The sequence below is a fragment of the Neodiprion lecontei genome, chromosome 3 (assembly GCF_021901455.1).
Source record: "Neodiprion lecontei isolate iyNeoLeco1 chromosome 3, iyNeoLeco1.1, whole genome shotgun sequence".
Taxonomy (NCBI): Eukaryota; Metazoa; Arthropoda; class Insecta; order Hymenoptera; family Diprionidae; genus Neodiprion; species Neodiprion lecontei.
The window spans coordinates 34,009,697-34,036,898 of NC_060262.1; the positions used below are offsets into that span (position 1 = coordinate 34,009,697).

Sequence of the window (27,202 nt, forward strand, 5' to 3'; positions counted from 1 at the left end):
TCGTTATGTTATTTCCAGCTCTTGCGCTTCTCTCTTTGCTGGATTTTTGGTGTAATATTTATTTTTGTTTGTTCAACTTTGTGGAATATTATTGTTAGTCGGGAGGGGAGGCTCTGACCCTCGAGTAATATGTTCTCTCGGAGGTATTCACTCGTACGAAAGTATCCAGATATTCCTGGAGGAATTGAAACTGCATTTCTTGTTAAAATTGTGAGTTTGCTGTAACCGTTTCTTTCAATCTTTAAATTAAACCCAAGTCGTAACGAAACTGTACGAATAGAAATATCTAGTCGCCGTTTCAAAGTACGATGAGAAAGAACCGCTGGTGGTAATAGAAAAATTATTACAACCCACGTTGAGTGAATTAGATAGATGAACTTTATTAACGAATAACTAATGGTATACGTATGGTAATTAAATGAACAATAAGTATTGATCTTTGTAACCGATCATGAACGCTCAAACCCGGATCTCAACCTGACTCTAAAGTTGAGCTTGAAGTACAGATTGTATAATGTAATCCGTCCACGTGATTTTTACATATACCTACTGGTCTTGCTTCGATCTCTAGCGATTTCAAACGAAACCTCGCACACTGATCGAAGGTCATTAACATCTCGACGGTATTATATCCGTATCGTTTCGTGCATAAGATAACATATTTGCCAGAGTTAAAACGAGACGGGGGTACACTTTTGTTACACAACGTTCATGGAAATAAGACATTGCTGTACATTTTTCGTTCTCAAAATGTAATCGAAATATTTTTATCATCTCGTTGAAGACATAAATACGCGTATAATATTACGCATTTATGAAATTGATTAAAATTTTTATTATTACTACTCGTCGATAGACGTGCGAAAAGTTAATTTTTAAAAAAAAAAAAGATAACTCCCTCTTCTCTAAATCACGTTATCTGAATTAAGGCATCGCGTTTTATAATCCGGTCAATGCCAGCCTGCAGCAGCGAAGTAGAAGGAGACGGAAGCAGAGAAGAAGGAGAAAGGCGATTTTGAAAACCATCAGCCACCTCCGTGTTGTACCTACGTATTATTGTACGTACGTATTATATACATATATCGCCTCCAAATATTTCTAACAAGAGTTTCGGGGCACCAACAACCGTAATAACAACCTGCACGCGGAGGGATCAGATTGCGAGAATTTATAAGCTCTAGGAAATCGTGCCTCGATTTATCGTGTGACGAATGTCCGGTCGAGTGACTTTTAAATTTAAATACTTCTCTCCTCACCTCGCCGTCCATGATCGCTATGATTCTTAAATCCGATAACAGTTGCCCGCCGCGTTTTTTCTTCCCATTACGTATTCTTCTTCGTCTTCTTCTTCTTTTTCTTCCTCCTCTTCTTCTCGCTCCTTCAGACTCTCGATATCTGTATTTACACGCACAGAATACGTGCCTCTGTATTTGGTACTTTATGCTCGCGTGATTTTTGTTCCATCTAATTCACTTTTTGTTCTTCTCCTGTCTTATGTTTTTTTTTTTTTTATTTTATTTCGTTGCTTTCGTCATGCTTTTTCCAAACTTTACTTCTTTGTTTATTTATTTATTTACTTATTTAGTTTTTTTTGCATTCTTCCCTCGTGGCCTCGGACTTGGATGTTCCAGGATTGTAATTCGAGAGTTCAACAGCTGCTACCAATCGCGTCGTTCTATCGTGTCGCATTGCCTTTGATCGTTGAGCAGGTTACGTCGTGTGTACCTAGACTTGAAACTCTAGTGGTTTTAGAATATACGAATTTCTCGAGAAAATAATAAAAGATGGCGGACGTCGGAAGACGGGGATTGGAATTCAGCTGGTTTTTCAATCCTTTCAATCTTCTACGCTAAACTATTCGAGGGTCAAGTATCGAACATTTCTATCCATCCCATCGTCGTGCGTGGTTATATTACGCGAATATAATTTCCCACGAATCCGTAACCGTACTCTTTGACATGCATACAAATATGCATGAAAATAACGATTTATAAGGGTTGATGAGGTTTTCTTTTTTTCGTTAATTTTAACTCGTCTTTTTTCGTAGAGTAAAAATTTGAAGGGCTTTCGTTTTTCTCTCTCCAACCTCTGATAAAAATACAATTTTTACTGCAACAATTATTGCACCTTACATAATTATCAAGGTAAAAAAAACCCGCGACGGTGAACTCGGGGAGTTCGAAACCGCATTTTTTTTACGACCACCCTCTGTAATAACCTCGATTTAAACCTCGGGCCTGTGTCGGGTAATATAAAGGGGGAAAAAAAAGAAAAAAAAAAAAAAATGGAAAAAGCATATCGATGCCTTGCAGGTAACGCGTCATCGTCCGCTGGTCGGCTGTAGCTTTGGAGGCTGCCGAAACTTGCGGAGGTCGCTATTTTTGGGTCAGGGTTCCACCAGTGTGCCCCCCTCCTCCCACTCGAATCATTTCCCCCTCCCCTCCCCTTCTTGCCCGACACGCGTGTCTGTCTCGCACGCCGACTTGTAACGCCTCCTTCCCTCAACGCGTCGTGTATTTTAATCAAACCTCGTTGATTGTTCCTAATGGATGATATTATACGTAAATTTTCATGGTTAACTTAACGGAACATTGACAGAAAAATTATCAGTGGTTTTTAGCGTCGGAAAGATTTTGATGGGATTTAGTTTGCCAAATGCGAGCATTCTGTTTAATCTCGGCTTATGAAATTTTTGGACTAATCGAAAAGCCTGAGATAACGATTTTTTTTTCCCGATGACGCATCGATGCATTGATCTAACGTTACGAACTTTAATTTCACAAAGTCGAGATACTTTTTATACGAACACAAACCGCAGGGTAAATTGTAGTTTCATTTCTTTCGCTTTTTTTTTATTTATTTATATATATTTTTTTTTCCCCCTTATCCTTTCTTAGAATCATTGCACGAAATGTTGTTCTCGCTATATTATCGTATAACATTGAACGCTTGTTATATCTAGCAATGAGTATAGCCAGCAACCGATTAACAATTGTTATCTACAACTCATGATATCATAGAAGCTGAAAAACTGTTTAATATCGTAATTTTCAAGTGTTTTATACATTATATTTATGTGTACGTGTGTTTGTGTGTGCGCTTTAGCAACTTTTTAATCTAGTATATTATTATTTTAATCAAGTTGATTTTTATTTTTCATTATTCTCTTTCACTAATTCGAGAAACAATTACAACTTTTACCACTCGGTTGTCAAGGTGAGATTGATGCAGATTAGAAATCTGGAGAGGGTATAATAATAACACTCGCATGTTCGTTACTTATAACAGCTAAGATTTTACGGTGCATTTTTCTTTTTCTCAAATTCAACCTATCCGTATTTCAAAATTATAGTATTTTTATTTCTTTCAATTTTCAAAATTCCACTTCAACTCACCTCAACTGTAATAATATAAGTAGTTGGGGCTATCAGCGAGCTGTTCGTAAGTATTACGCGTACACGATTAGAACGGAGTGAAAATTGTAGACTTGCAACAATATAGACGAATGCAGGTTTTATACTGATTTTATGTCAGGCAATGCATATTGGGGTGGTTCTTATTTGGGTCATGTCGGAATTTCTTTGCGCTCATTCCCCAAAAAACAATCACGTTGTTTAGAAAAAATTCAGGTTAAATCAAAAAATTTCCCATAACTGTAACACGCCCCGCAAAGCAGTCGAATTTTTATACGGAAAATTCCTGAATCTGAATATTGAAAAAAAAAAACTGATCGCCACTCTGAAATTATGTATTATAAAAAAATTTTCTTCGGCTATTCTGTAGGAAATTTAATGCTCTGCAAAAAGTATCTGTTGTAAAATTTTCGTAAATCTTATATTTATCACGTTATTAGCGAAAAATGCTGACTGTTTGAAATCGGGATAAATATTAGATTTAGGAAAATTTTACACGAGATTCTTATTGCAGAGCATTAATGTTCTCACAGAATAGGAGAATCTTTTTTTATAATATATAGTTTCAAAATAATACAAACAGTTTTCTGGAAAAAAATTTCAATTTCACGAATTTTTTCATATCAAAATTTGACTGCTTGGCGAGGCGTGTTATAGAATTATCGTAAAATTTTTTGTACGTAGCCTGATTATCCATCTGCATCAATATCCGTATCGTTGTTGCATCGTCACTGGGGTTCACGTGTTCAAACATACGACTGATCTAGTGCAGCATAATTCCCCCATACGGGATACAGAAATTTATTCTTCCATGTACAGTTTACAAAAACACTTTCGATTGGGAATATCTTTTATTTTTTTTATCTCCGAATGAAATAAGTGCAATAACTTTGGTAAATTCCTCACTCTTTCTCTCGCCTTTAATTCAGGCTTTCACATTTCAAATTCCAACCTTGCAGTTTTTTAGGTTACAGAAAAATTTATGGAACGGCACTTGTTATGGCTTCGAAGTGAATGCAAAGTTTTATCACCCATCGCAAGACCGTGTATAATATTATATGTTCTCAGCTTGTTGATGTGGATATTCAGAATAATGGTTGTGGTAGGTGTATAGTTTCTTAAAATATTTAATTTTTGTGTCACCTATAAACCTGTATAAATACTAGGATAAATTTTTCGATGGAAATAGTGATGCGCTCGTTTTTCTGTTATACGCTTATACATAATACATGTAGGTATATGTATAAAGTATTGCATAATATTGAGGGAGAGAAGAAAATGTAAAAGAAAATAGATCGGTAAAATAATGTATCGTCGGTATATTAATAAATAAGGTATTTAAATTTATGGTTCTCGACTCTCTTTTTTCATGTCAGTTTATAGCTTTTTTTATGAGTTTTGGCCGACGTACAAAAATCTTTTACCGACACTTTTTTTTTATTTCGACGTATAGTTACATGTGGGTTCTCTTTCTTTTCATCTTTGTTAGACACGAATTCTCACGTTGTGAGAAAAATTTAAATTACACTTCCGGACAACGAACGATGCACAGCTGGTCGAAAAAGAAAAAGAAAATCAATTTGTCGTAGATAATGTTGGGAAAAATCATAGAAAACGTTACAAACGATGTTGAAAAGTAACTCATACTGTGCAGGTATCGAAACAAAAAAATTGATTTCTTATTTTTCTGCTGCAATTTACGTATTTTAATTTTAACTAGACCGCAGACTATTATTGAGACTGGAAATTGTATGATTGGAAATTATTAAAACCGTGCACAAACAGGGTTCGCAATCTGACAGAATTTAGTTTATGTAATTTACGAATCTTATACAAGACGTTGAACGTTGTTTATTCAAGAGTTTATACGCACACACATAATATAACAGCTAGCGATAAATTCGATGTCTTGTACTAAATCGAAGCAAGCCTCTTGATCACTCACTTTTCAATTTATTACAATGACGTACGATCTTTGACACCCAGATATAGAGGAGCTCGCGGATCTTGATTAATGATTAACGATTATGAATCTCGGACGAATAAAAGCCTGGTCGAGTTCTTGCGTACCAAAAACTCACCGAGCAACCGCGTTCGTGGACAATTGTACATGTATGTGTGTGTATAATTCGATTCGTGTCAACGGCATTGCCTATATACCCGGAAATCTTCCTTGATTTGATTTGAATATACGTAACGAGTTTCATGGCTCTTTTTTCACGACCAATAATGAATCCTTATTCGAGATTGATAATCATTGAGTATGACGTCGAAATTACGTGTATACTATTGTAATATGGGTAATAATATGTTTGAACCTGCAGAGTTAACAATAAGGCTTTGATGTTAATTCTTGACTGCGTATTTTTATTCTATTTTTCATTTCTATCCTCCATTGCACTGCATTGCATCGCATTCCTGCTGCAGCGATAAATTATATTTAAAGCGGTGCAAATTCTTGGGCAACGTGGCGATGCGTGGCGCGGAAAGCAGGGAAAGGCTTCTTGCTCCGTTCTACGTAGAAGAGAAGTTTTCTTCCTTTCTCCTTGAGGTCACCAGAGTCCGTTCGACGAGTAGCTTCACTTCGGCTTCGGTCGAGGTGAGCTCTCGTAGTAAAGAATAGAGATGCATTCGAGAGATCATAATTCACGCTCCAGTTGGCCGCTTGGCTGCTGTCACTCGTTTCGAATACGTTGAATATGCCGAATGACTTTAACGAGTCGCAACGATCCACACACAAAAACCCAGAAGCCTGATATCTGTGATCTGTTCTTACCGAGGGATAATGGGTAGCATTTCAATTAGAGGCGAAGAATTGTCGAATGTTAATTCGCGTAGATATAACGTGATACGACTTTGAAAAGTTTGTTGAACAAATTACAGATTGCGTAATTAATTGCAGGATACGAGAAAAGTTGATAATTTTCGTTCGGTCATGATCTGTAGCTTTGGAATATAACGAATTCGCAAGAAAGTGCAGCGTCAGATTCACCACCATTTTTAAATTTACACGGATGGGCGGGGGGGGGGATTCGGAGGAGGTAATTGAACCACTCGTCACCGAAGTAAAGCCAACGTCCGTGTGATACGGAGAGGAAGAGTTACGGCATCACGAAATGATAATTATAACACTCGATCACACTTGATTCGGTATTAATTTTGCAATATAGGTACACGCGTTTGCCCGTTTCATCTTTCGCCGTGTTCATTTACCAACCGACGATGAGTCAGTTCAAGTGGTGTATAAAACCGAACGTTACGCGTCCCGCAAACATGTCATATATTCAAATATGCTAGATCTAAGACTCGTCGATAAGCGAGTATTTTATTAACGGAATACAGACTGAAGATCTTTTGGGAAATTCGCGATGATCCGACTGAGGGGATTTATCCTGAAATAATGCTTGAGAGGGAAATTCACCAAGCCTCGATAGGCGTAACTGCTTTATTTTTATACCGTTTCTGTATATAATATCATGCAAGTTGTTTTTCTATATAGCCGGATTATATTTTTCCATCTAACAAATGTCTAGACAGTATAAGAATCCACTTACGGGTGAACCGAGCTGTAAGAGAAGCTGGTGGAAAGAAGCTTTCCACTTTGCTCGTGTAGCATGTGCAGAATCAACCCTTGAATCGCTATGAATTGATTAATTATCCATTGGGTCTTGTACGAGCTGGGCTTGATAAGTCAAGTGGAATAAACTCGTTGTGCAAGCCGGTGAAAACTGAGTGTTGAAAAAGGTCGAAAGAAAGAAGAAGACGTATGTATGATGCGGTAATAAAGTATTAAAAAACCTTGGTAACTACTTCGGTGCGAACGATTTCATCGATCGAAGCTAATTGCACTTGCCTGAATTTTGGGAAATCACTTTGTCGGAATTCGAGTAATAAGATTACGAAAGACGAGAAAATTATCCTTACACACCGCCGGAAGAACGTCCTACTTTGTGAAAATCCTTGTTCTGCCAGCGGTCGTTAGTTTTGCAGAATCGTTTATTACAACTGGATACCGGAAAGTTATCGTTTACTGGCGCAGTCGTTGATACTTACAGAGAATCCGGTTCACGGTTCCATCGAATTCACGTAATTGCGTGCGAGAGAAAAAAAAAAAAAAAAAGAGAACAATAATATCCATGTTAACGCAAAGGCCGAGTGTCGGTGCGATGAAACGTCGGGAGTTTCGAATAATTGATGCGAATCAAAATGAGAAGGAAGAACATCGAGCTGAGTCAACGAGGCGATGGGCATTTTGCCATTGATGCGAGGCTATAATCCCCCTCCGAGTTTTGTTGCACAATTTCTGCTACAGAGACCGACGTTGCGCCAAGTAAAGTGGCCGAGTGATGTCTGCACTTATACGCATGACCTTGACACATTTTCGCGGAGCAATCTTTACTATCATATTCGCTTCCTCAATTCTTCAATCGTGTAACAAGAAATCGACGTATGAGAATGGTGGAACGAAACGAGTAATATCCGCGGACAAGTTCAATTTTTACTCGTAAACTGGGGGAGGATCGTGCTTTAGGTTCGTTTGGTTGAGTGGTTCGAACTTGACTTTATCACGTCCCGCGGCCTGTGACGATGACAGCTCGAATTAATTAGCTGTAATAGTTCAATTAACTCTGCCGAGCTGATAATTAAAGGTTAATTGACTAAGTTTACACTCGAAGTCCATTCACCGTGTATAACCGTGCATTACACGTGGGATGTGTAACTTGAGGTCGATTCGTTCGCCGAAAACTGGCTGTCAAACCTAACGAAAGAGGTGGTTGGATCAAATGGTCGAGAGCTTTTTGTTTTTCAGTCAAAGTGCTGCAATTAGCGGGAGATTATTTTTTCGGTGTAATTTCGGTACGTAATACGACGTCATGTAGGTTCGTTGTTACACGCGTCTTCGGTAATTATTTTCTGTTACCAAAAACTTGGGATAACTCGCACAAACACACAAGCTTTCTAAATATTAATAAATAAATTAGGTATCTGGTCAATTCAAATGGTCGAATTTTCTATTCTCACGATAACTTTAACGACTGCTTGTAAGTAAAAATAATTCCTTCTTCGAGGATGTTAAACTCTTTGTCTTAACGTGCTCGGCTGTGTCACAAAATATTAGAAGGGATATTCAGTTATGCTATATCACGAAGGGGAAAAAAGAAGAAAAAACATCGAGTCGGGGTAGCTGTGTAGAAAATTTATTTACGGATCGGACGTCGTTTGCGAATGAATCGTGCGAATTGTGCGAGATGATTGGAATTAATTAACCCGTTTCCCTCACGTTGCCGGGCACGTGTATCCTTAGTCTATATATTTACCGGTTCCTGCGTAACATTCGATTCTATGGACACGAGACAGTCTCCTTTGTATTTTGGCGAATGAAATTAGGTATGTATGGTTATTGACTAGGTAAAATTTAGGGTTACATAAATTCCATTCTACTTCTACGCTGTGCCGCGTGCAGGAAGTACGTAACGAGAACACGATCGCGAAACCCCAGAATTTCTCTGCAGTTACGAAGTCCCTACGGTACTAGCGAGACAATGAGGCTAATTTCGTCGGTTAATTTTATCGATGAATGGAAGAAATGTTGTCAACTTCGGGCGCGATCCGGATATTGCAATTAAGGCAAAACAGAGGAGTAGAATCGTCGGTTCTTGTAACGAGGGGATGAATTCCTTCTCATTCTCACGGTAAAAAGAAATACGGACATGTTATCTGTTGCGCAATGCAACACCGGCGATCGGTTCGAATAACAATGCGGAAAGATGCGAAAAACTTGAAAATTATCGTACCTTTCCTCATCGTCAGACTTTTCTCTTGGCGTTAAAAAAGCGATGCCCACACCCTCTGGGGCGTAACATGTATACAAAATTGTAGTGATAAAGTGATATTTTTTTATTCAGTTTCTATTCGAACACCGTCGCTCTCTCTCTTTCTCTCTCTGTCTCTCTTATAAGGTTACAAATCACCGGCTGTGAAGATAAGCATACGAAAAACGAATGATCTATTATCAGTTAAACCAACGATAAGCAGCTGAGATGGTCTTGTCAACGTCTCTCGCAAGATGATACTTGTAGTAGAAACAAACAAGCCAATCGCATGGAAACATGCTTTTGGAGCTTCTGTTCAATTCCTCCCGGCAAGTGGTGAGGAGTGATTTTCACTCGTTACAAGACGACGCGGCGATCATTGATTCGAGACAATGGATTTCACAAGTTCTCGATTCGATGAGGAATATATAAAGAAGAAACTACGTCTTTGTCGTTTTATATCGGTGCGTTAATTATCCGAGTCGAGAATAGATTTAGGAAGCCAACCAGAAATGCGGCAGGTCTGCCAACTCTCCTTGGTGCATGAATGAGTCGGTTATACCTATACGTGCATAGACACGTGCTCGGTGATTTATGGACAACCCGAGAGAAGCGGACGGTGCACAGGAATCAAGAAAACGACAAAGCGTGCGGTGCTGCGTTTTCTCGTAGCGATGTATTCGAGCTGACTAGCGAGTTGGAATATCCAACGGAAAACGCAAACGGCTTTTCCTCCGACTGATCGATACTAAAATACAAGCATGTAATTCATATTTTCGCAGTACGGTTGAGACTTGAAAATTTCACACATGTCACATTTTCCGTCTTCACACACGTGTGTCAAATGTCATTCGACGTTTCGTTCGCGAAAATTGTCCGATTTTCACCATATACTTACAACAAGTTGGTTCGAATTCGTTCCTACTTTCGAGTTTATTGCCGCAGAGCGGCGGTGGAGCTGAAAAGTGTATTACCTACCCCTACATTACGCTAATCTTAGACGAGTCTCTCTGGCCATTCACAGAAGCATTTGTGCAACGTCGTGGTAGCGGGTCAGAATGGAGCCGAGAGCAGTGAGCTGTGCGAGAGTTCGTTGTCTCGACTATCCGGGTGCGGTGACTATCTTTGGAATCGAAAGATAATTGCTTAGAATGAAATTCTGCCCGGTGCCAAATTGTCCTCAGTCGGTACGGGAATTCATCCGTTGGCGGCCGAAACAGCTGAGAATCGGTCTTCCGAACGTAAAGACTCGGACCTGCTGCTGCTGCTGTTATTATTATCATTACTATCATTAATGATGTTAATATTGACATCATCATCATCATCATTATTATTATTATTATTATTATAAGTATCTGTAATCGTTGCCAAGAAAGAATCAACAGAAGAACCCTAATTCATTCCTCGGTATACTTATGATTGGGCTATTTCACATCGTTGTTGAAAGCTTGCAAAACACCGTTGCTACGAATTAGTTCATTGGTGGTATTTTATTTTATTTTTTTTTTATTCATCTTTTTCCTTCATATCCTGTTGCAGAGGAGGAGCCGGTGGAGAACAGCAGAACAAACGGAAACCACTACGGGATACAACGAGCCAGTCCCGTCGGCTCGAGTTCCCGAGGGACGCCGCCGACCTCCGGACATCTAACGACGCTCCAAACCTCCCAACAGCATCACAACAATCACAACAATTCCCATAATCATTACACAGATAATCACAATTCGAATCATTCGAATCACTCGTACGGCGGGGGCCCACCACTTGTTGTCGATTTGGAAGCCAGCAGCGATAGCAAACGACACCGGAACGGGTACGTGCTGTTCGCAATCAGAATCTTATTTTATTTTCTTACTATTATTATCCTAATATTCCCAGTATTATGTATAGTGGCGTGTATGTGTGAAGCGGGTATCGAGCGGTTGTTTAATTTGCGTACGTAGCCGTAATTTTCTAATCTTTCTTGATTGAAATTTCCTTCACTTATCGATAGCGTGGCTTAAAAATCTATTTGATATTTTTTAAACTCCTCTACAACGTCGATACACTCGGAGTATATATGTAGCCAATATGAGATAGTATGAAATAGTTGTACCCGTCAAGTTGGAGAAAAAAAGTTTTCTCAAAGAATTGTCGCTTATTGTCGAATTTCGGTTCAAATTTTACCGCGATCTATGTACCTAATAAAACGATGAGTAATTGAAGAAACGAAAAGAACCATAACAACATTGGGGGGGGGGGGGGGGGGGGATAAGGTTTGTGCGTGTCTGTGCATATTCGTATTTCTCTTTTCATTCCCGTTGTTGGATATTATTTATTTACGATCTGTTATACGTCGATGATGCCATGTAGGTACAACTAGGAGGGACTAGTTATAATTATAGCAGTATCACGCTTATGAACTTTGTTGCAAATTTATGACGAGCCTTCTTGAATATGTTGGATGTTGTTTTCGTTTTCTTTACGCCGGTGTTTCTCGATCAACCAATCGCGATTTATCGCAACTTGGGAGTCTCTTTGAGCAGGCTGCGCAGACTTTGTGCTTTAATTAAATTGAATGTATATGGGGGATTCCCCCAGTCAAATCGTTATTTTTTTATATATTTTTATGTATAGTTTTTTTATTGCCCGAGATGTGATCTGAAATTTTTAAAAATTGCTGTTTCATTTGTTGGGGGTCACGCAAGCCAAAAATATAAAGTATTTTATATTGGTGAAATTTTTTACAGTTTATGAAGCTTAAAATTAATAGGTAATGAAAAAAAAAATATCTCCCAAGAATACCGATTCCTTGTATCCCATTTTTGGACTATCACGAAAATATTTGTTTCGAGCTGCGACGTCTGTAAAAAAAAATTTCATGACGTTAAATATTTCGCTCTTCATGTTTTCCCTCAATTTTATGATTTTTGAGTTTGTACAACACCTAAAAAATTTAACCAATACTTCGAAATATTCAAATTCGTATTTTACGGGGAAAAAAAAAAATATCGGATATCAAAATCCAGCGGTATCAGGTCGATGACCCCGTGATTAGACTCAGAATGCATCATATACATTTTTCAATTGGCTGCTTTGAAGTGTACTTTACCGAGTGAACTTTCAACAGGATAATTGCATCGGGACGTGTATGATTACCGACATCACCTGGCATACGATAAGAAAAGAAAAACAAAATCCCGTACCGTATCACATGGCATTTTTTTGAGACTCGCGAGAAATGACATTGTAGATTATAGAATTTGACATTTTTATTAACTCGTCTGTCTTATACCTTATCGAAAGTAATTTCTTACAAGAGTTTATTGATTATATTTTCTTATCTTCCTCGTTTGATGTAATGTTCAAGATATCAAAATTCACGCCGGTTTGCGTTGTGCAACTCTTATTACAATATTTTTATGTACATGTTGTGTTCATGGGATTATATATATATATTTTTTTTGTCGTCTGAAATTTTAGCTACACAAGAAGAATGATCACTTAAAAATGGAAATATTGACAAGTTTTCTTAATTATTTATTAACTTTTTTAATTGTTACCTGGTTCAATTGTGTAATAATTAATTATTAATTAATTGATTACAATCAATTGCCAAGATTTGAACAGGTTTTACAAGTTTCCGCATGTTTTCTAACAATTGAAGAGATCGGGTAATTCGATAATAATTCTTTACGATAATCGTGCAATTAAGCTATCCATTTACTTCGATTAGTCTATGGTATAACCTTTTTGAGTCACACATTATTGTTCGGAGTCAATTTTTAAAACAAGATAGTATTCCATAGTTTTTGGGGTCGCTGATAAAAATTTAAAATCACATTTAAAAAATTGAAAATGGCGGATGGCGGACGAAAATTTCAAATTTGATCGAATACAGTCAAAAAACTTTATGCACGTGTTATGGGGTCGTTGATTGGATTCGACATGCTGAATTTTCAGAACAGCGATCCCAAAAACCCCTGGACAGAATTTTTGCTCCGGATTCGATCGAATCTGAAGTCTTAGTCCGCCATGCAGGATCCACCATCTTGATTTTTTAAAATCTGGCTTCAAATTAGTAATCAGCGACCCCAAAAACTTATAATTTATGTAAAACATGGTTATGTGTAGGATGGTAAATTTTTCGGGAATGAATTATTCCTTCGATTATTACGATTTTTTTCTATCAAGATGCTTCTAACAATAATAACTTACATCATATCCCGATAATTACTCTCGAGTATTGAAAACCTATTAGTATACTATCAGAAATAGCAAAAACGCGCAAGGAAATACGTTTTCAAAGTTCTCTAAACATACGAAAAATGGATATAAAAATAGGCGGTAAGAATACTTACCACTATGACTTAAAGGGATAAGTGTTACAAACACGAGAGACGTACATAAGTATCGTAAACCTGACCGACCTGACCTACGCTACTTGAAAATGCTGTTCGAGTTACCGAAATAAAATATTGCGTAATCCACGAATCAACCTTTGAGATGTAACGCTGTTCTCATTACGAACTTCTTAATTCGCTTGAAATGTGTATTAAATTGGTTAACGTGCGACAGTGGGCTTGGGACATTTAAATTCATTGCGTTAATATTCACGATGTAGATCAGTGTACGATATAAACGAGACACCGCGTTATAAATTGAAGGAGGGGGAGAAACAAAAAAGAAAAAGAAATCTGCAAACCTGAAATCACCGTCGAAAAGCCTCGACCGAATAATCTTGAGGTCAGAATGAATAATGGCTGCATGTGAAACTTTGAACGTGGCGAACACACCGCAATTACTGCATGTTGTTGATCGTGCTCGAGCACATGTGACGATCGCGTAGCTTTGGCTTATAGTGGTCGATACGTCGTAAAGATTAATGTGCACGCACCGATATATCTCTGTGTGTATATATATATACATGTATAACAGCATCAATTTGCAGAGCGCACGTGTTTTACACACGTGGCGATTATTGTAAAGTACGGTCGCTCGATCAGCTTGCTAATTCCTCCACGTTTGAACGACACATTTTATTGAGGGAAGATTCGAATCGTCGTACAATTTTTAATTAATTATATGTATTATCTTTGAACACACGGGTGATAGGAAATCGTCTTTTCATTTCGATACGATGATAATTAAATTACATTCCATCCTTTCTCTCTCTCTCTCTCTCTCTCTCTCTCTCTCTCTCTCTCTCTCTCTCTCTCATATATGTCAGTTTTTCTATGACAATAATCCAGTTTCCTTTTTTTCTTTTTTCCCCTCTTATCACTAGATTTAAATCGTACACTTTTTTTCACATCGGAGTAAAAATATTTATTTAATATCATACAGATAAAACATACATCTCGTTGTCTGTGGACGAGTTGATAAAATGTTGGATAATATAACGAGAGGTCGCCAAGTTCAGGTCATCATCGGTGCTCTTCGTTTTACTCTCGGCACGTGTAGAGCGTATGAAGTACATACATACACGTATATTTGAGCACAAAGTGCTCGATCAACAGTGTAAGCTGTACAACTAAGACAATGAGACGCTCTGCAAAATTTCCAGCGTAGAAATTTAAATTAAAAAATTTTAATCGCGTAGTATAAAGATTCGTCGTTTCATTATAAATGTTGGAGGAGCAGGAGTTAAATTGTATGTCTTATCGGTATAATTATACATAATTAAATGTCCCGACAAGCGAGAGACAATATTTCAATAGCTGCTTGGTGTCGCACAAGTCGTGCGAATGCTTCTACAGTCATATGTATATTACGTGTAATATAATAAACTATGTTATCAAACGCGTGAAATATGCGTCTCAATCGTTTACCTCGAACGTTTTTCAACCACCAGCATCGAAATCTTGTCGAATTTTTTTTCATATGCTTTTTTTTATTTTTGGCAAAAAAAAATTTTTCTCGTCTTTGCAACAAGTTATCAAATTAATTTTAACCGGTACTCGAAATTACGGTGAACGTTGCCGGAGCGTATGACTTTGGTATCGGAGTAAATTTTTTATTTTTTTTTGCATGTGTTTTTTATCTTGTTATTCCTCCTTTTCGTTTATTCTCTCTTTTTTTCTTCAACACGGCTGAACAGTGAGTGGTTTGTTTATTCACGTCTGCCCCCGTTTCTTTCTATATACCGTAATAATGATCGACGCGATGAGAGAATTATGGTTGGAAAAAAGAGAGAAAATTGACATAAAGTATACAATATGTATATTGGTAGCTCTTTACGTATACATCGTGCTCGAAAAACGCCTGTTGCACATGTTACAAATTGCCCACTGTACGTTTTTCGCGCTGTCGAGCATTGTACGCCTTATTTCAATTCGACTCTTCAATTACGGTTATTGCGTAATGCCTAACCGGCGCGTACGTCTCTACGTGAAGCATTTAATTGAGACCACAATTCGTCCTGTAGCCTCTTGGCATTCTATTCCCTACAGATATGTAACGGTGTAATAAATATCGGGTAGCGGAAACTTTCGACGGTCTGTTATTTTCGGTTAGTCCGATTAAATAAACAACCGAATCGTCCTTCCGATTCCCTGAGAGGAGAGAGAGGTATTTGACTCTGCCTGCGTGCCGTCAAGATAAGTTTATTTCCAAACCTGAACAGTTTTAGTATTTCGTAAAAAGAACTACGACTTTACGGAGGGAGTGTAAAAGAAGGAGGAAAAAGAAAAACAACAAAAAACCTTTCAAACACTTTACTCGAAGCTTTGCTATGTTTGGTTAATCGAGGAGGATGGGAATTTGCGATCCCCATTTTTCTTTCCGTTTCCTTTTCTTCTTTCTTCTTCTTTCCTCAAAGCTGTAATAAATTTGAAAATCTGTACAGTCATGCGACATATGGAAAGGTGAATAAACTCGCAATACCTCGCCTCGCGTGTTGATGTGACAAAACCAGAGGTAATTAATACATCGGCATTATATACAGGATGTGTAATCTTGTATATAGGTATACGTATGCACTTAAGCATACAACCGTTGGATGTTTGTTACTCGTTGTGTTCGTCGCGTTGAATACCCCGATACACGTGCCGCTGATCTTTCAAGCGATGCACGGGTGATACGTTACACACATATCACGCAACGATACGTTATATCTTTCTGTCTTTCTTGATTTATACGTAGATGTATATATATATTACGATCGCGGTTGCGAGCGTGTAGGCGGTTATTCAATGGCTGAATGATGTTCCACGTGGCAGACGCTTATTATTCTTTCCTGTTGCCACAGGCCATGTGTGATCCGGTCTGGGACGAGGGAGGTCCACAACAAGTTGGAGAAAAACCGCAGGGCGCACCTCAAGGAGTGCTTCGAACTCCTCAAGGGGCAGCTGCCCTTCCAGGATGAGAAAAAGTCTTCGAATTTGTCCATCCTTCACGCAGCCATCCGACACATACAGGTCAGTTTTATTTCCCTTGAGGATCGTATGATACGCCGATTTACTTCATAGATTTCATATTTCGGTCTGCATCTGTTATTATTGTAGAAATCGATGCGTTCAATTATATTCACATCGTGGAACGATGCTGACAAATTGAGATGGGGAAAAGTATCGCCTGTTGGATTGATTGCTCGAGGATATAAGGAATACGCGTTTCTGCGATTATGTAACTTTTCTTTTTTTTCTCAGATTTTCTTACATCGATCGGTCATCGAATCGCGACGATAATAATAAGGAGCGTGCGGTAATGATTCATCAGAATTCAGAAAATTCGAATCACCTTCACGCTATTCAAGTATACACTTTGCATGTTACTAGAATCCGTGAGTGGGTATTGCAGGAAATAAAACGAACTACGAAGTGTAACAATTGATTCGATACGTTCAATTGCAGTTCTGTTCAATTTCCAATAGTAACAAAGTCATCGGAATATATACAGTTACACGATGAGGAGACAAAATCATTGAGAACTAGTTATTACTTTCCTTGAATCTCCTAGCTTATTGCATATTTCGTCGTCGTGATTTTAAAGATACACTCATTTGTTTATACGCATTATAATTACCGTTGTGATTTTTCCCCATGTGGAATTTTTATGCGTCACAAGTGTATGTAACATGCATACGTGGATTTTGAATTGAAGATTTGGTGAAATATACGTAATATATAATCACATCATTCGCAACCGTACGGTAATTCATGTAGTCCAAAATTTACAAAGGAAAAATTTCATTCATTTAAAACATTTCACTTAATATAAATCTTAAACTGGTTCGAATTTCACGTTGTAACTACCATGGGTTAATTAAATGTTTCTAGTTACAATACGTTTATCCCGTACAGGCAAAGGGGGGAAAGGTGACCGGAATTGAAAAATGTTGCCAGTTTTAAACTGTTTCTACAGTCATTTTCAAACCTAGTCACGAGACGTGTGGATCAGTGGTTTTAATTTGTTTCAAAGCCCTCAGCGATGATTGGTAGTTTCGAACTTTTAACACTTTTTGGGGACCGTGGTGCAGCGTATATTTATTCTCCTTCTTTTTCTTCTTCTTTTCTTTATTTTTGTTAAAAGTTTTGTGCAAACAAGTTACCGGTTAATTTCGCTTCGGAACTGGCGTCTAGGCGCTCTTTATTCAGTCGGATAATTCCCGTGATACGGCAATTCCTTCGCCCAGCTTAACGCTCGTTTTCCAGACGATCGTATAATTCCTACCAACTTTTATCACTCTGCGAAGCTGATTCGATTTTAATATATACGAGTTTCTACGGTTATTTATTAGTTTGTTTATCTATTGCCAAAAAATATTTCTCAACTCATTACCTACCGACGGACATTCGCATTTTTACCGCCCTCGATTGAAGATATTAATTTCAAGACCACTTCCTGTCACCTGTTTGCTTTACGTCGCGACGTCGCTACTCGGAGATCGCTGCTTCAGCTCCGACGGCAATTACGAATGTGGGACATGCGCAAATAACTGTAGGAATAAATAACTCTTGAGATATGCTGGGAAAAATTCCCTCGAACATTTTTTATCTTTATAATCGTATGTACGGACATTAGGGTGGTCCTTATTTAAGATTTTGACGAATTTTTTCCGCCCCACTCTCCAAATCAACTCCAAATGATTCAAAAAACAATCGCCTAATCTTATTTTCAGGTTTTTACCTCAACTCTAAGATAGTCCGCTTTTGTGATTGAAGTTTCTTATGGAAATAACATTGGACAAACGTTTTTTTTCAGTATATATTTTATTGTAAGAGTAATAATGTTTCAAAAAATCTGTAACTGCGAGGCTTCGGCAGGCATTAGTGTTGCTATCTAGAATAAAATACACATTATCGTACCAGGCAATCTCGACGAAATGCACACCCTTGAAATATGACTTTTTTTCTAATTACCCATGGTGCAATTTGTCTAGATTGCCTAGTATGTGTATTTTTTTTCCATATAACGCTAATGCTCATTAAAACCTCGCATTTACAGATTTTTTGGAGCATTATTACTATCGCAATAAAATGTTCACTGAGAAAAAAAAGTTTTTCCCATGTTATTCCCACAAGAAACTTTGATCACAAAGCGGACTATTTTAGAGTCGAGGTAAAAATCTGAATACATTAAGCAATTGTTTTTGAATTATTTGAAGTTTATTTGGAGGATGGGGTGGAAAAAGTTCGTTGAAACTGTTAATCCGCAACAGCGCAGTGAACAAGAAGAGAGAAGAAAAAAAACAGCTATAAAAAATAAAAAGAAATCCAAATTTACTGCGCAAATTAATTCCAACATTAGCGTATTCTATACCGTATATCTAAAACGAAATTGGTGTACATTATAATTATACAAAGCGATGTAACGTAGTAGTATACAATCGTACAACGTATACGTAGACATAATAAAAGGAAAGTAACCGTACAGGACCGCGGTGTCAACGTTACGAACGAATTGATGTTTGTACGCCCAAAGCCTGCTGCCTGTATGTATATCAAATCCGTGTCTCGTCGATCAATTACTGTGAATGTCAAAGCAGGATTTCAATATGGCTGCGGTCCCGCGAGGATATAGGCTGTATATCTATACTCGATAAAATCCGGGGAGGAGCGAGCTCTGCTATCTCCTCTCTCTCTCTCTCTCTCTCTCTCTCTCTCTCTCTCTCTCTCTCTCTCTCTCTCTCTCTCTCTCTCTCTCTCTCTCTCTCTCTCTCTCTCTCTCTCTCTCTCTCTCTCTCTCTCTCTCTCTCTCTCTCTCTCTCTCTCTCTCTCTCTCTTTCTCTCTGTGCGTGTGTACTATACAGTCCAGTATGCGTATACACAGATTATTTATACACGTATGTAGGTGTATAATAGGGACTCATTGTCAGCGTATAGTCACAGCGGTGCACGAGGTATGTACGTGGATGGGTAGATGGATGGATAGATGGACGGACGGACGGACGGACGGACGGACGAAAGGATGGATGGATGGATCGATGGATGGATGGATGGATGGATACCCGCCTAGAAAACGGGTTGAGGAAGGCTTCGAGGGGCATCGTCATTACCGTCGAATCTTGAAAGGCAACCGTACGGCGTGTTGTACCACCGACGCTCTCTGATGTCAGACGGGCGTAGGTCGGCGCTCCGATCGAACCTCGCGCCTAGCTGCTCTGTGTCAGACGTTGGTCCGCGTCCCCGCGAAGGTCGTTCACTCCCCCCACCCTTACCCCCCTTCCCCCATTCACCTTTCCGTTATCGCGACCACGTGATCGACTCGCGGCCATCATCGCTGCACTGAGCAGCACGCAGCTGACCACGTGTTCGCTCCCCCCTCTCATTTCCCATCAGAGAACGCCTCAGGTTTGGCCAATTGCCCCGCCGCGCCGTCGTCCGTTCCTTCTTACTATACTCATAGTTGTCAGATTGTGAGATATTGGGAGAGAAAAAAATAATTGGATTTTCTTTTTTCTTTCTTTCATAATTTTCTACAATTATTTATTTATTACTACTTTTATAACGTAGACGTTGAGCATAGACGTTGTCCACTCTGCTGTCTGAGCTTCCTTTTAACGATTATTATTCCGGTTCGCGGGGAGGTATTTGTTTAATCGTCAATTCTTTTGCAGTACTATTTGACAACGAATCTGCGAAATAATAGAGATTCGATTTCTTATGTTGAAGAAGAAAAATTTTACCTGTGTATAATTATGTGTGAATATTTTGGATTTTTTTATTGCATTTGAAATATGATTATTGTATAATACTATGTATATTAATCAACTGTTCGTAGAAAAATTTCAATTAACTTTGGGAACGTTGTATCTAGTGTCGTTACGTATAATTCGTTCCATTTTTATTATTTTAAGGGATGCACTGAAGAAAATAGAATTGGAATTTGCGAACGAAATTGTTGATATTTTAATGCTCAATTTTTAATTTTTGGCTTTATTTTCTTTTATTGGTATAATCCTGCGTATCTGGTATTTGGGAAGAACTTGTTGTTCCATGCATCATACAAACAACGATAGTTTGTTACATGGTATCAAAAATCCCTGAATTCGGTTCTCAAATATACCTACTTTTTCTAACGACCACTTCCATAATCAACACTTGCCTTGATCAATTTTGCAATGCTTACTTCAGGTTCGAAAACAGAGTGTTCCGAACCTTAGGGAAACCGAATTGGTGAATTTTTGGCTATTCAGGACTGTCATTTAGCTGAAGACCCAATGTTTCTTATAAATATGACAATATTTTTGGAAACTTTTTGGGAAAAATTCTCGTATGCGGAGAAAAGAAGACGTAATATAATTTTGAAAATTAGTAAGACGAAACTAACTATAATCCTTGAAATATCCTGATCAATAATGCAGAGTCTGGCTTGATGAACGAATTAAAAGTATCCCAGGAATTTATTTCGCAACTGATTCACCGCCGTTCGAAAAAAAACATCTTTGTCAGCGTGACCGTCGCCTTCTTATCAGTAGTCCTCGATCTTTTCTGGCTCGTACCGTGTTTACAATACGTGAAGTATTTATAAAATATACTTGGCTCTGGGAAACGTTTATTGCAATATTGCATTGTACTTCCAGTGTTTCAGTGTTGATGGAAAATGTCTTGCAACGTACTGAATTCGTTGTTTTGGTTCTAGTGCGATCACGGTAAAATATAATTTTAATATCAGCGCGATGTTATTCAAATCCAAGCGAACCCCTAAATCGTTTTCCACTCTGTGCATTGTAATGATATTTTACACAGTTTACTTCGTATGGCATATCACTATTGGCTCTACCGTCGGATCGCAAATTCCCATGTATTTGAACCTATCGCCGATCGGATAGTTGAATCACGTTCAAACCCGCTTTCATTCGAACGAGTTATTAATCCAATTCCGCAGGATCGTGTGTAACCCGCACATTTATCCTATGCATAATGATATGATGTACATTTCGCAGAATAATTGGATCATGCGAAAACAAAGTAGCTATAATAAAAGGCATGGGCATCCTGTGGTTTATACATGGGCTCATTCATTCGCAATAAATAGCTGCAATTGATTATTTTAGATACAAAGTATGGAATAACTCATTTGGCAAAATGCTTGTGTATATTTGCCGAAACGAAAATATATATGTTTTCTCACAGCGCGGCGTCGTAGTTCCGTGGATGCGTTTACACAGCGCGTCAGAAAACGCTGACAAATATCATCTCGGGTGGGGGTTTTTTTTTCTTTTTCACAGGAGATGAAAAATACTATTGATTCGCCCAGTCGTTACTGAATAGCAATAATTTGTAACACATGACTATTGCCTACCTCCTTCATAAAACGAGAAATAATGGTATGTATTGTAGGTACCATGGACATATATTCTCAGCCTCTACTTCATTATTGTTTTTAGCATTTCGTTTTAGATTTCAAATATTGATGGGATTGAAGACGCGATATCAATACTTATTCATTTTTCAATGTTCAAGAAGCAAAAAGTCAGCGACTGCTTCAGAATGAAGGGATATATATAGTGCAGAGGTTTATAAAAACGTGATGCAAAATGGGTATAGAAAAAATGTGGTCTTTCAAGTATTCAGTAGAATCCTGTAATGTTTTCTTTTTTTTTTTTTATTTAAAAACAACAAAAACTGATTCTTTACACGAGGCCTTTGAGAGGAGGAAATGATGCGATAGTTAGCTTTGTGTTGGCGAGTGATTACTGTAGGTAATGAAGAATGATGAGAAGATTATTCGAATGAAATATGTACTACGATACGATAAACGCGATGCTGGCCTCTCAGACCGCTAATTTGAAATATTACAGTTGAGCTAGTGTGCTCGACTCCGTCCGGAGAGTTTCAAGGACGCGATTGTCAAACGAGCTTTCAAAACTGCAGAACAGCAAAAACCGAGTAACACGTGTTTACAAAACTTTCCGCGTGTGGCACATCAGAGTATATCAATGTATTCTTGGACATCAAGGGAAAGCTCGAAAATATGAAGGAATTCTAGGCAAAGATATGACATATTTTTGATTTACAAAGAAAGTTATGTTATTGTTAGATCGAAGTTAAATCTTATAAATATATATCGAAAAATGGGTCAAACCTTGCGCCTAATCGTATAATATAAAATTATTCTTTTCATCTAAATTAGAGTTCATGGAAACGTGGCGCGCGTTACGCAAGAACTGACGGAAATAATGTTGATGGAGTGAAATGATTTGACAGGTGTGGTATTTACAGCCACCAGGCATAAAGGGACCCTCTTTGTTTTCTCAGAGCTTGTATTATACCGGCCGCCGTAATATTCTTGTGCCAAGATTCTTCATAGTTGAGGAAAACTCTTTTAGACGGGATCACGGCATATCACTGTTTGATAGAATACCCAAGTATAATTCGAAACTGCTGCAGCGACACAAATGCCCGATGAATCTCCTTTTATAGTACTCTGATCGTACATGTTTAATATAGATGCAAACGCTATGTGCAATGCAATTCGGCCGGAAGTTTGACGAGTCGTGTTAAGATCTCTGGTCGATCCTGCAGTTCAAAATTGAAGAGAAAAATTCGCTGTGCAAAATGGCATCACGATTTGCAGCTGGTCAAACTTTTCATCGGCACATGGTTTTTCTCTCGAAACGTATAGCTATCAGCTGAGAGCGAATCTAAAAAGACAGTTTTCAGCCTACTGACATCGATTATTGTCAAATTTGGGTAGTTCAGGTTTTGGCAGATAATATCGTTGATCGTATCGATACGAAATATAATATACTTAACGTTTTATTGATTGAATATAGATATTGATTGAAAATAGGTGAGCAATTCGTCGATTAACGTGTAATCTCGTTGCGTCGAGATCTGTTCGTAAGATTATTCTCTTACAAGAAATTTGAAAAAATTGGAAGAATAGTATATTGTGTAACGAGGAGGCAAACTCGGTCTCTTCGGGCCGAGCGTAAATCAGCAATATGAGTCGTTGGTGAACCGAAGACGAATATTGCAAATACGCGAGGCGAAAAGACTGTTATCTCCTTGTTGCAAACGATTCTTTATGTAACAAGAGTATGTTTGGCGTTTTTTCACGAACCACGAAATTGAGGTTAGGGTTACGTAACGGTAGATTTTTTCGCGACGGCGCATGCGCGCAGTACGGAAAAGTTCAGTTTTAAGGGGATGCCCTGGTTCATTTCGACACTGACGTATATATCTCCAAATAACGAAGTCTATGTATCTAAAACGCGAACAAGGGCTTGAAAGCCCCATTCTATGCACGATTCTGAACAAAAAGACTTGCACACACATTTTCATTTAACGCAGAAGTAAAAAATTGTATGAATTTTATAAATTTACCAATGCGATTTCGTTGAATCCGTGCCATTTCTTTATTTCTGCGTCAAACGAAAATGCATTGGAGTGATATTGTTGAGAATTGCGTATAGAATGGGCCTGTTGATCCCTTTTTCGCGTCCGAGGTACGTGGACTTTAATATTTAGAGATACATGCGTCAATGTCGAAATGGACCAGGGCAACTTCTCAAAAAGTGGTACTTTCCGTACTCCGCGCATGCGCATTCGCAGACTCGCTCGAACGTTATTCAGAAACGGGTACTTTGTGTACGGAAAACACTCATGTTCGCGTTATGTAAAGTCTGTTTTCATGCAGCCTCAATATACACGTCGTCGTGACCGTGGGCAAAAATTCATGAGTTTTGAAATACGCCGTGTGGCAGACGCGGATCTCGGGGGAGATTTTAACGGGGGTGTAGTGGGAGGAGCATCGCGAAACCGGCGTGTTCCTCGCTCCTCCTCGTCATCGTGCAGAGTCACGGATGTTATATGGGCAGAGTGTAGAGGAAGGAACGTGCGCGAAATAAGTTGCGCAACGTAGCCTCGGCCCCGATTAGACCGCATCCGAAATTCTACACCGTGCCGCCTATACCCGAAAGATTCCGTCTGATCTCGTATGTTGCGTACATACCAACACCGCGGAAGAATCTTCTCCCGCTCGGTCACGCGGCTACATTTGACATTTTGGAATCTAGATTGGCCAAACGAGCGACGCCGAATCCTACACCCGGAACTATCTCAAAGCTGAAATCGCAGACTCAACCCATTCCAGATATCTAAATTCCGGTGTTAAATATAACTCCGGGGCTTTCTTCGTCTCATTTTTACATTGACTTAAATAATTTTTAGCAAAATTGTATCGAGGAATAAATTTTTGGACAGTCGTGTATACGTAAAGGAGATGAAAAAAATTGGATCGTCAATGATTGTCGTAACACATAAAAAAATTAAGATAAATATCTTACTCGGGTAAATATAGACACCCAGGTGGGCTGGGAAGGATTATTATGAAATGTTATAATATACGGCGTGTTGTTCTTGGTGAGTCAATTTCTAGCCCAAGCTTGCGTTGCACGTGCGCTGCGGGATAACCGAAAATACGAGGAGAACGCGGAATGATTCTTAGTCGGGATAACAGATTAATCAGGGGACGGCGAGACTTTCGGTCAAGTCATTGGCGGATTATTTCTGGCCAACCACTATTATTGTAGAAATGCGTCCTGTCTCTAGGGTTTCTTTCTCATTAAATTACCGCCGATCTTGTCTTTCCTAGAGTAAAGTTATTCTTTTCAAACTACTGACACCATATTCTAATACACGGAAATTGTGCTAATGAAATACCCACTTCTTGATGGATATTTAAAAGATAAAGTATTGTGAAGATTGGGAAGTTGACACGGAAAGAAAAAAGAAAGAGAAAAAAACGCACATCGCCTGTGTTATCTAGGCAAAGAGAAACGTCTGAACGTTTGTTGTACGCAATCGAGATCGGATTTATTTGTTTTGCCGTATGGAAGTTTCACCAGCTTGGGTTTTAGTCAGTCGAATTTATATCGCCGAGTTCTCACTTCGACCAGAAATAGTAAATCAGCAGAGGGAATGACAATTCATTTTTATTAGGGAAGATATTCGGATTTCATTGACAAAATTACGTTGGTTCTGTCGAGTAAATATTATTTGGTTTATCGTCGATAACTGTGCCAGAAATTTCTTGGCATCCTTTGATTTTTTAATGCGATATCAAGCCCCTGAAATTTTGTATACATAATACGGTTACTAAACGGACATCAATCTCGGTGAGTAAAATTATTTTCTCGGAATCGGTTATTCAAAGCAGTAAGTTCGAATATCTGTTGTTACTTGCAAGTCTCAAAAGCTTCTGTGTAATGAAAAAAAAAAATAATAAAAAACGGGTGACGTGCTGAGTTGAAATTGTCGCTGCTAACAATGATTGTGCGAAAATTGAATAATAATCAAAAGAAAAAAAAAAATGATTTGCAAAATTACGTAAAAGTAGAAATATCTTTCGATAATTCCTTGAGTAGAGAAATCTGTCCTATTTTAGGTATTATCCCTGTCGAATCGTGTTTTGATATGCCGTCAAAAAAAATTTTCTTTTATCCTTCCTAGACTCTGGGGATCGCCAATTATCATAAATCACGGTTTCAAAGATGGTACCTCGGATAAAAATGGATTCCAAGTTTTGTAACAAGTTCTCGTCTACCGTTTACTATTTCGATTTTTACAGATTGGGCAATTTTTGTGATTTTCATCAGAACGAAATAAAGGAAGCTTGCCACGCTACCGACTCGTATAGAAATTGCAGGAAGAGAAAAGAAATGATGTCGGTGATTTCAAGAAAGAAAGGCGGATACTCCAGGTGCTCCGGTCAGGATCGCGAAAGTTGCACGCGTATATACCATTACAATTGTGAGACGTACAAATGGACGCGCGACGCTGAGTTAATTAATGTCAACAATAAATCGAGCGATTCGTATGGGCGTGGGTTTCTCCCATATCTTACGTACGCCACGTGACTGTAATACAGTATATCATTAATGCAACATACACGTAATATAAGACGATAGTTGAATACGTGATAAGTGCAGGAGGGGGATTTTGTTTATTAGGATTATTAGGATTATGAGGATTATTAATTGACAAGATTTAGGCGCAAATAACCCGGCTCGACGCAAGAATGAAAAGAAAAAAAATTGGGGTATCGTGACGTATGAAAAATTGTCGACATCCGTTAAATCTCGTCTACAAATCCAAGTGTGATCGTCGGTCGTCTAGTCGAGTGATTTCACACCCGACGACAACTGAAGGCAGCCGCTCTTTCTCGCTTTCATCGTCAGGGTTTACACGTGTATATTAATGGGTCGAATGAAATACGTTAAGTATATTATATTACGAAGTAGAGGAGATAGAGGGAAGCTTTTTTATCCATCTCTAATTAATTATCCACCTTATTCGAACGTAAAGATAAGATAGAAAAAAAACTCGGTGGAAAAAATAATCAGTTCTTTTTTTTACTTAAATTACATCTTTAGTATATCTTTGGAATTGGAGAAAAGTTTATTATGAAAATTTCCTTCGTTCGTTACACGAAGAAGGATTATTTTCCGAATATTTGAGGGCACAGCTGATGAAATTTAAAACATCTACCGCAATAATTATAAGCTTGTTAATTTTATACATATAACGATTGTTGAATCATTTTTCC

The 27,202-nt window shown here is 38.3% G+C and overlaps 1 protein-coding gene across 1 annotated transcript in view; it reads left to right on the forward strand.

Annotated features, from left to right (window-relative positions):
* LOC107223162 (mucin-5AC) overlaps positions 1–27,202 on the forward strand; it is a 92,804-nt gene that overhangs the window by 53,008 nt on the left and 12,594 nt on the right. The window contains exons 6-7 of the mRNA XM_015662767.2: positions 10,766–11,039; positions 16,455–16,623. Coding sequence (XP_015518253.2) covers positions 10,766–11,039; positions 16,455–16,623 — 443 coding nt within the window. The remainder of the gene's footprint in view (positions 1–10,765; positions 11,040–16,454; positions 16,624–27,202) is intronic.